Genomic DNA, 10,939 nt, shown 5'->3' on the forward strand with positions numbered 1-10,939 from the left:
ATTAATAGTAAATAAAATAGAACTTTGCGAATTACCGACAATCAATATTTATTTATCTGCACCATATAATAAATAGTTATGTTAAATTATAACAACTAAATATATATTTTTTAAATATATACTACCCAAAATTTGATGGGTTTAGTATACACTTCGACTATTTAGAATAATTCTTCTTTTTTTAAAGAAAGAAGTCTGTAATAGCAGGATACTTGAGCTATTAATACTGAGAAGTAGGAATTGTTGTGTTGTAGGTTTCCGACAATGAATCTGTCAAAATTTGTCCGAGCTCAGCGAATGGAGTTTATATATTTTTTGTATACTATTAGTTATCACCACAAACCATACATACTCTAGAGTATGTATATGTATGGTTTGTGGTTATCACGGGACTGGCACTGGGCACTGCTAGATTGGAGTGTGCTGCGTGCTGTGCAGTTTGAGAACTATATTTTATTTCCGTTCATGACTGTAACACTAGGGAGCGCTCATGTGCGTATGTTTATCTTTTAGACAAGGAAAGTGGAAGTGGAGGGCAGATTTGAGGGTTATGTTATGATTTTAATTAGATTCTAATCTAACTCGATGTTGTGATCTGTATCATCACATACTATATTATTAATGGTTGTGATCTTTGTGATTGTGAACCAATGACGATTGTTCTTGTTGTGAATTGTGTTCACAATTGGCGTTTGATTTGATATTTTATCAATGCTTAAAGAATAAAGATTGACATTTACAGGATTTATCACATTAATTGTGAGTATTAAAAATGAAATCGTTTATTAAAAGTGTTTAAATATTTATTTGTTTTAGTTGATGTAAGGTTTTGAATAGATGACGGGAAGCTGTTTCTTCTATTTTTTGTTTATAGGAATATATTTTGTACTAATGAAATTGAATTAAAATAGATAAATCATCAGTAACAATAGTAACATAGTCTAAATGGTAAAACTACAGGATAAGTTTTTTTTATTATATTTTCTTTGGTCATGCTAATGACTAAAAGTAAAGTAGACTGAGAGTTGTTCAAATCTGTAAGAAAGGGATGTATTTTCTCCTCTGTTTTTAATGCTGATACCCTATTTACAGAAAATACTTTATGAGAGAAACAAGTATCTTGGCAAATGGAACTTCTATAATAAGACAGTGCAGAAGATTGATAAAAATTGATTAAGAATAGATGAATTATGGAATATGACTTTAGAAGGAAATTTAGGAAAGATTCAGTAAGCAGACGAACATATAAACATTACAATAAAATGGATAAAAAAAATTGTATCAGATTATAGATAACTTTGCTTCAACACATAAAAATGTAGGTTAAAAAGAGATGAGGAAGAGGTGACTCAGTTATATGAGGAAAAATTAAATTTAACAATGACTGAATGTATAACTCTTCAAGTTTGTTAAAACTATGACAAGAGGAAACAATTCCTAACTACATTATGTTTTGAAAGTGTGAAGTTGAGGGTTAGAAATGACTACAATGTAAGTAATGGACTGATAAATAATATTGTAATATAATAAATGATAATGATATTAATAACTTGAGAATATATTTATGTATTTTTCAAAATAGTTTGGTAGGTACATATTTCCCAAGAATATGTTATGGTATAGAAAAAAATGTAGCTGAGATAATTCTAAACAAAAATGTTTATTGGCACATTTTGTGTAGAATGAACTGTGAAATCAAAATGCGTTTTAATGATGAAGAGTACAGCTTTCTTAAGCAATTTTTGCCAAATATGAGTATTATGGGGCACTGTAAAACCATTTCTTTTAAAGGTTACTTCATTTGTGAATAAAATATTGAAAACTTTTGTTTTCCACAAAATTTATTGTAATTTATTATCATTACAGCTGTTTCAGTATAATTTTTACAGTGACATATTTTTCCTGTATGCCTATGCTTTATAGTCTTTAAATGAATAAGTTGAATACGGGAGAGCTGTTTTGTCTTGAGTTAGTATTTCAGAATTATATCTGTATTTTTTAATTTATTAATCTCCATAGATTCTAATAAAGGCAGCTTAAGGCCTTTATTTTGAATATGGAGAATTTGAAATTGGTCATTAAAAGAATGATTATTGAAGGTGAAGGGCACATGTAGAATCTGTTTTTCTATTATTGAAAGTGCTTTTATGTTCTATAAGTTTGATAAAAGTCCTCCCAGTTAGACTGATATAAGTTTTTGGACAGTCATGAAACATACATCGCTTAAACTGGTAGAACTATAATAAACAGAGAGCAGAACACAATAGGGCTTTAAATAATAGAAAAACAGATTCTGCATGTGCACTTCACCTTCTATATATCGACCCATGCAACGAAAACTATTGTAACTCACTTTTGGTTGAACTGACATATGTAATCGCATTTGAAAATTTTTCGCAAAGATTTCGCTCTAAGAAATGGCGTTATTTTTGTAAGAAATACGTCTTACACACTTAAATTTCTGATATATTATTATGTAAAGGGTTTTAAGGGATTTCACAAATTAAACATAACAAGAAAACTTGTTTTTCTGCTAAATTTTGAAGACTTAATATAGTTTTCGTCGAAGTATTTTAGGAAAAAAAAAGTTACTCTAGATTTAGTAACAGATTTATTGAAAGAAAACATTACTGTTTAATAAATGTTAATAAAAAACATTCCTAGAACTAATCGGAATAACTGAAATTAGAATCTTGTTCATATTCTTCATTATTGTCACTTTCTGCTTCCATATTATTTTCACTAGTTTTAATAATCTGTCCCTTTTGTATTTTCGTCCCATTCTCGGCTTTAAGGGAAAAATAAAACTCATGGTAAACCTCAAGAATGCTAGGAAGACTGTTTCCTCTGGGTTTACATAAATCAAGTAAACCATTCAATTTTTTCTCATTTATTGGAAGCAAGCTTATATACAGTCAAGGTAATTCTTTAGAATTATCGTTTTTTATTGTATTTCTTTTAATCTTTTTTAAAGTTATTATTTTCAGCTCATCGGCATAGTCATATTTGAACTTCATTTTATGAGGCATATCTCATAAAAAGTGCACTTCTTTAATTTTGCTTATCTTTACCTTTTCTTTATCATTATCTTTATCCCAATTTTCTAATTTCAACTTTTGGTTTAAACTACAAAAGTCACTTTGTGCCATTTCTTTTACAATGTATGGCTTTCCAGACACTTTTGCCATGCGAATCAACATGATCCATTGATCAGGGGTGTATATTGCTGATTGCCGCTTTTTGGCATTTTCAATAACAGCATGCATCTGTCTCCTTCGTTTTGTGTATGTCCTGCTTTTAGGAATCGATGAACTATTTGAACTACATTTCTCTCTTACATATATTCTAAGTACAATCGATGCATTATTCCAACGTTAAGACCCTCCTTCAAGTACATTTTTGTTGACTTTTGCCTGGTGTAGTGGGAAGGCACCACAGGAAAAAGTTGAATGTGATGTCGTATCGAGTTTAAGATGCTTTCATAAATTTTATTTGGTCTTGTAGCCTGTTTCCCTCTTTTATCTGCCTCAAGGGATCCACTGTTTCCAATTTTACTTAAAGCGGTTGTTATCCACTGTTCGGATATTCCATAAGTAATGAGAAACATAACTTTGCAAACCGGTATGTCGTTGTTGTTAAGAGCAAGCAAATATTTTCTAGAGAAATTTCGTCTTGATTTGCCGTCTGTTTTTCTCACTTGCTGTTTATCCTCTTTCTTAACGTATCTTGCTATGTAATCCCATTGTCTAGAGTGATTACCAATTTTCCAAAATTGTTCAAACAATATCTTCCTATTTTCCTCACTTATTTTCTCTCGACATTTATTTCTACAGGCTTCTTTGCATGGATTCTTCATCTGTCTGGCAGGAATAAGTTGACCCTTACAGTTTTTGTGTTTGATACCTACCTTTAAATCCTTCTTAGCCTTCACATCAAGCCACCCACTTGTATTTCTTATACGCTTTCTATCTACAGACGTTGACACCCTTAATTTGACTTTTAACTTCAGTATCTGGCATATTAGATAAGTCAGAATCTGATGTTGGTTCCGGTTCATAATTAGGATCGAGATCTGAACTATCTGACAAGTTCCAAGTAAAGTTGTTGGTGTTATCAACAGTTATATTAAGTAATAGTGATGTACCTGATTGTGCATTATGAGCACTGCTTTGCTTGTGTGTAGAGTGGTTGCTGGGAACTAAGGCTGTATCATACGATGAAGTTCCTGCATCTGATACAATGGGTACTTCACTAGCACAAGTAAATTCTGTGATTCGGGAGTCATCCTATTCTAAAAAAAAGACCAGTTAAAATAAATAAATAATAAAAGCAATGAACATACCTAAATTCACTGGTACATTATTTGCTAATTTTACAGGCATAAGTAAACTTGGTTGTCGTTTCATAGATTGTAATGTACATGTGCTAGAAGGGCATACTGTTTTCGAATGTTCTTCTGGTTCTAAAATAATAATTCATGTTAGTAAAAAACTTAGGCTCCCTGATCACCAAGGAGAATGTCATGACGGAAGAAATCAAGCGAAGAATAATCCTAGCAAACAAATGCTATTTTGGACTGAGTAGACATATGAGAAGCAGAAACTTGAGCCAAAAAACAAAAATAACCATATACAAAACCCTTATACAACCAGTGTTGACATATGGGTCGGAGACATGGACCATTTCCAAGGTAGATGAAAATCTCCTGCTTATATTTGAACGAAGGATCCTGAGAAGAAAATTTGGTGGCATCTGTGAAAATGGTGTTTGGAGAAAGAGGTACAACTACGAGATATATCACAGATATAAAAATATATTTGGTGGTAAAGACGTAGTATCCTTTATAAAAATAGGAAGACTAAGATGGGCAGGACATCTGGCAAGATCACAGCAGAACAACCCTCCTAGAAGAATCCTTATGTCACAACCTGTGGGAAGTAGAAGTAGGGGTAGACCAAAACTCAGATGGAGGGATGGTGTAGATGAGGATGGTAGACAAATAGGCGCAGCAAAGTGGCAACAGTTGGCAATGGATAGAACTGACTGGCGTAATAGACTTGGGAAGGTCGAGGCTCTTTTATAGGGCTGTAGCACCAATGATGATGATGATGTTAGTAAAAAACAAGAAATAAAATTAATAACTTACTTGAATCTGATGATTGTTTTTCACATAAGTTTTTTGCATTGTGCAAAATTTTTTGTATTCTTGATTTCATTCTAATTCGCGTTAAAAATGATTATTTTCACAGAGGAGCTACTTTAAATCTTTATAGTAGTATATAACAAACATAACCTACAAGTAAGCATGAGGTGAAACCCATAGTAAGTCAAACTTGCAATACCTTCTGCTGTACCTTGCAACGAAGACTACAGTAACTCAACTTACTATAGTTTTCGCCTGCAGGAGTGAGGGTCAGTAAACGTCAAGCGTTTTTTTGAGTTACTATAGTCTTCGTTGCATGGTTCGATATCATAATCATTATTTTAATGACCCTATCTCAAACATTTCATATTGGAAAAAAGAAGACTCATATGAACTTCAAAAATCTCATTCCCACAACAACTACGTTGTATTTTCTAATTTACAGTCTCAATGCAAAAACTTGACTAGACTAGATATAAACTTATAAAGTTTATATTCCTCTTTTGGACCAAAATATCCATTATGATGCTAAACAATTCTGGAATCTAAACTCATTTAGAAAAAACTATGGTATTCCCAATAATTTGTTCTTAGAAGTGTTGTAATACTGGATCTAGTAAAGCTAACCTTTTTGCACCACATTTTTCTTCTGATTTCACTAATTAAAACCTGAATGTTTGTAACCTTTCTGATTCTGATCATTTAGCTGCTTTTAACATTCTTCCTGTCTATAATATAACTCTTGTAAGAGGTATTCTTAGATATTCAAATTTTAAAGGTTAACTGGAGCTATGGCCCTGATAAGATTCCTTTTCATTTTCTCATAAAGCGTGTTTATACTTTGAGTAAACCCTTGTGCATGTTGTTTAATCAGTCACTTTTAACTGGAATTTTGCCAAACTAAGTTGTTTAAACTACTTGAAAAAAAATTTCTTTCTTGGCATTGAAAGAAATTACTCGGTGCACATGAGTTGAGTCATTAAATACCTGGGTAAAAACCATTTAGATGGTACAAAATTTAATAGGTCTTACATTTTATTTAAAAATATGTTATGTGGTGATATTTATGTATTTCTCGGATAATCTACATAGCAACATAAGACTCCCAATAGGGGTTGCTGTTGACCCTCAGACGATGTCTGAATGGGTTTTAGATCGCAACTAATTAAAATGGCAGTTTTTGAACATAATATTTTAATCTGATAAATAAGACCTTGTTTAATAAATTTTATTACTTTCAGAACTATCAAGAATTTCAACAATAAAATTGTAGATAACACAGCAGTTCTTAGGAAACGGATGACTATTAACGACAGAATAGAAATTGACTAGCCTGAAAATTGACAGGCAGATATTGATCTTAGTCAAGTGGTGCTAAGAAGAGCTAACGCGTCTTTCTGAATAAAAGTGATGAGCTCCATATCTAATTCTGAAGATCAATCCAACGAAGATGCAGCCGAAAATAGTTCAGATGAAACAAAAAAGTTAAATTTAGATCTATGGGATGAGTCCCTATCTCCAGAGACTGATGAGGACTTGCCAGAAGTGTTGAAGTTCTCAGAATTATATGAAGAAGACAATAGCCGCGACAGTCATGTAGTAAATGAGGTATTGATGTCTGATTTACCTGGTGAGGAACTAAATATCTCAGCGAATGATAACGATGAAGACATTTGGCCGAAAACCGAAGAAAACGAGCAAGATGCCCAGTCGTTAAAGGAGGAAGGAGATAGGGAGACGAGTAAGAGGGACATGTCTCCACCTAAGGGCTCTCTATATCAGAAAGTTGAAGCAAACTTAATTTGTGAAGTTGACAAACGTGAAAAGAGTGAAACATTCGCCAGTGAGTATAACCCTTTTAAAACTACTGCAGATAGTAGAAAACCGTCCGCTAATGGAAATGACTCGGCATTTGCCAGTGAGCACAATCCTTTTAAAACTACCTCAGATAATAGAAAACCGTCTGCTTGTGTAAATAATTCGGTTCTTGACGGGGAGTACAACCCCTTTAAGTCTACCGCAGATAACAGAAAACCCTCTGCTCGAATAAAAAAAAGGAAAAGAAAAAATAAATCAAATAGCTTTCATGAAAGAAATCCTTTTGAATGTAATCCAGTCTCCACTTTCGCCAGTGAGAAAATACCTTTTACTAACGACAGAAAGGAAATCCTTGGAACCAATTCTGTCGTCAGTCAGAGGAGTCAATTTCGCCAAGAAACCGGAGGAAGAATTCCTTCCAGAAATGAAATACACTTACGTTTTGATCCCGCTGAAAAAAACCCTTTTGCTAATGACCGAGAAGGAAGCCCTTTTACTAACGGAAACCGAGAAAGAAGCCCTTTTACACGTGGAGCCCGAGAAAGAAGCCATTTTAAAAGCGGAAACCGAGAAAGAAGCCCTTTTAACAGCGGGAACCGAGAAAGAAGCTCTTTTACAAGCGGAAACCGAGAAAGAAGTCCTTTTACACGTGGAAACCGTGAAAGAAGCCCTTTTAAAAGCGGAAACAGAAAAAGAAACCATTTTAAAAGCGGAAACCGAGAAAGAAGCCCTTTTACAACCGGAAACCGAGAAAGAAGCCCTTTTACACGTGGAAACCGTGAAAGAAGCCCTTTTAAAAGCGGAAACAGAGAAAGAAACCCTTTTAAAAGCGAAAACCGAGAAAGAAGCCCTTTTACGACCGGAAACCGAGAAAGAAGCCCCTTTGCACGTGGAAATCGAGAAAGAAGTCCTTTTACTAACAGAAACCGAGAAAGAAACCCTTTTAAAAGCGGAAACCGAGAAAGAAGCCCTTTTAAAAGCGGAAATCGAGAAAGAAGCCCTTTTACACGTGGAAATCGAGAAAGAAGCCCTGTTAAAAGCGGAAACCGAGAAAGAAGCCCTTTTACACGCGGAAGAAATCCTTACAGCACTGAAAGAAATCAACTGCGTCCTAAATTCGATGAGGACAACCGTTTCGGAAGTGAAAGAAGTCGTTTGCCAAGTGAAACTGGAAGAAGCACTTTTAACAGTGAGAAAAATCAATTTCGCCATGAATTAAATGCATTTAACGGTGACATAAATCGCCCAGAATCATCTATGGAAATAGACGATGACATGAAAATAAAGACATTGATTGTTCCTGAAGGATATCCAATAGAACGATTTGCTAAATTAGAAGTTACAGTTCTTGAAGCTTTATTAAATAGACACGTTGAACAGCACGGTATCCTAGGGTTAGATATTGAACACACTAACACCGATGAAGGAACATGTTTGGTCGTATGTAAAGATTGGTTCACGAAAAAGTGGCTAGATAAACTGGTCCCAAAGTTAAAGCGATACAATGGTAAGTCAATGAGAACTTGGAAAATTGATGAAAATCCGAAGAAATTGCAACGTAATGTTGGAGCTACGATTTGTTTCTCTCGTAAGTGTATGTTACCAGCAGCTGTTATTCTTATACAAATAGCAGCTGAAAATCCTGGTATAGAGACGAAGCACTGGCTTGTAGTAAACAAGACTCCAACGTATATACGCGTATTTATGAATGAGAGTGACGCCGTTTATCTTGAAAAGAAATACAGCATGAAAATTAAAGCTGGTGGACAGCAGTTGAAAATAAAATTACACACTCCCATGCAGATGTTTCCAGGTTAATTGGTAAGCCATTTTCTGTATTAAAAATGTAGGCTAAATCTGTTTTATTTTTTAAAAAATAATTGCTCTTTCGATTTCTGATAAATTTGCAAAATAATCAATTTTAAATAAAATATGTTTGGAATAAACCACTCAATAACCCATGTGTCTAAAATACAGATTACGCTAGTAAAGTCCTTTTACTCTATGACGGCCGACATGCAATTAAGATATGAGCAGTGGGGCGTTAATATTTAATTCCGATTGCTTGAAAATTAAAAATATTTAATTTCCTGTATTTTATGTTCAGTAGTAATATTGGATTTTACTGTACCAAAGGCAAATAAAATGAATATAATATGTATATACAGGGCGTGTTAAAATAAGTGGGACGGAATTTCGAATACTCGAAATTATTTGTCGACATCAAATGTTCATCAAGGTCTCTATAAGTTGCTGGTATGTTCAAATTTGAATAAAATACATCCAAGACTTTACTTTCTGCAGACTTCTTCTAATGGCGCTACAACCCTTTGTGAGTCTTGGCCTGCTTAACAATGTCCTTCCATTCTGCCCTGTCGGATACTTTCCTTCGCCACTGCCTGATGTTCATGGTCTTAAGATCCCTCTCTACGTCTTCTTTCCATCTTTTACGGGGCCTTCCTCTTATTCTGTTTTCTTGTTTACTTTTACAGCTCGATTATCTGGCATTTTTTCTAGGTGACCAAGCCAGTTTAGTCTTTATGACTTTACAAATCTAACAATATCTGCGCTCTGCATTAGTTCATCCAGCTCGTGGTTCATTTTAATTTTTCACAAACCATCGCTGCATTGGGTTGGTCCAAATATCTTACTTTCTGCAGACACTGTATTAAATATAACCTAGAAAAACAAATTGGCACTAAATCACTTCGGAGTTTTCAGCAAAACAAAAGGTTTAAACACGTGTAGTCCAGTAATTAATACCAAAGTTATTGAGAGTATGCAGTCCAGTAATTAGACCGAAGGTACTTTATCGTTTAACTACAAGACCACAAAGTCCGAATTTAATTCCCAAAACGCTTTTTTGTTACTTCTTTTTAGCAAACGATTTGTCCTATTCACTGTCTGATATTTCACTATCAAAGTCGTCACTATCTGAATTGTCTATCCGAATAATTAGAGGCCAGACCTCATCTATAACTCGCTCGGTTTGAAAAGACTGAACGATTATGTTTTCCGTATGTCTAATACAATTTTGCCATTGTTCTGCCTTTATTTGTTCTAGCGATTCTTTCCATAAACTAAGAACGCTAGCGTCATCTGTTCTTTTGGATGCATGTTTATCCTAAAAAATTTTGGCTATACCCCAAACTAACTTAATTGCATTATAGTGGCAATGGTAGGGCGGAAGTCGAAGAACTTCACGATCATATTTAAGAGCCATTGTTATGATATGAGCTGATTTATTCGTTTTTGCAAAATTTTCGGCGGAACTTATTGAGTTAAATGGGTCCTATTGAATATTTAAACAAAATCTTTTATGTTTCAGTTAAAATAAAATGCAGTTGTAGTTTCCAACGTATATAAAGAAACACGTAATTCGAATGGCAGTTTAGACATAAACACCCTTAATTCAAGACAGAAAAGTTGGTTTTGTTTATGTAAAAAATAATGTAATATATATAAAATGTAATGTAGAATTAAGAATTGTATTAAGTCCTTGTCATATTATATTTGTATATAAATAAAAAATATAACTGTCGAAAAGTGTTTCTTTATGGCAATGAAGAATTTGTAAAAAATTTGGCAGTTAATCCAGACACTTAAAATGACGAAGAAAATGTTAAATATCGGTTGGTATCAACGTTATGTTTGTATCTAAGTGAGAAAATGACAGTGCAGATACAAATGCAGCATGTTGATTATATTAAAAGTTAAAAGAAGTTATCGATCAATGGATAGCTTGTGACATATACGTATGCTTTATAGATTACCAGAAGGCATTTGACAGAGTAAAACATGACAAATTAATGACTCTAATGCAAGAAATTGGAATTGACAACAAAGATCTTAGAATTATCAGAAACATTTACTACAATCAAACGGCCAAAATCAAAATAGAAGACCAGTTAACTGATAAAATTGCAATAGAACGTGGAGTACGACAGGGCTGTATTTTGTCTCCATTATTTTTCAATA

General features: G+C 33.6%; 1 protein-coding gene across 3 annotated transcripts; it reads left to right on the top strand.

Moving 5' to 3' along the window:
* Positions 1-379: 379 nt before the first annotated feature.
* LOC140434072 (uncharacterized) lies at positions 380-10,512 on the top strand. 3 transcript variants are annotated; one of them, XM_072522083.1, is made up of 3 exons: positions 382-759; positions 6,385-8,782; positions 10,290-10,512. In XM_072522083.1, exon 2 carries the CDS (start codon positions 6,554-6,556, stop codon positions 8,777-8,779), a length of 2,226 nt encoding a protein of 741 aa, XP_072378184.1. In that variant the 5' UTR covers positions 382-759; positions 6,385-6,553; the 3' UTR covers positions 8,780-8,782; positions 10,290-10,512. The 3 variants fall into 3 exon arrangements, with proteins under 3 accessions (XP_072378186.1, XP_072378184.1, XP_072378185.1); XM_072522084.1 differs by lacking the exon at positions 382-759 and adding an exon at positions 812-1,491; XM_072522085.1 differs by lacking the exon at positions 10,290-10,512 and having other exon boundaries at positions 380-759; positions 6,385-8,786.
* Positions 10,513-10,939: the final 427 nt, after the last annotated feature.

The sequence above is a fragment of the Diabrotica undecimpunctata genome, chromosome 2, assembly GCF_040954645.1.
Source record: "Diabrotica undecimpunctata isolate CICGRU chromosome 2, icDiaUnde3, whole genome shotgun sequence".
Taxonomy (NCBI): domain Eukaryota; kingdom Metazoa; phylum Arthropoda; class Insecta; order Coleoptera; family Chrysomelidae; genus Diabrotica; species Diabrotica undecimpunctata.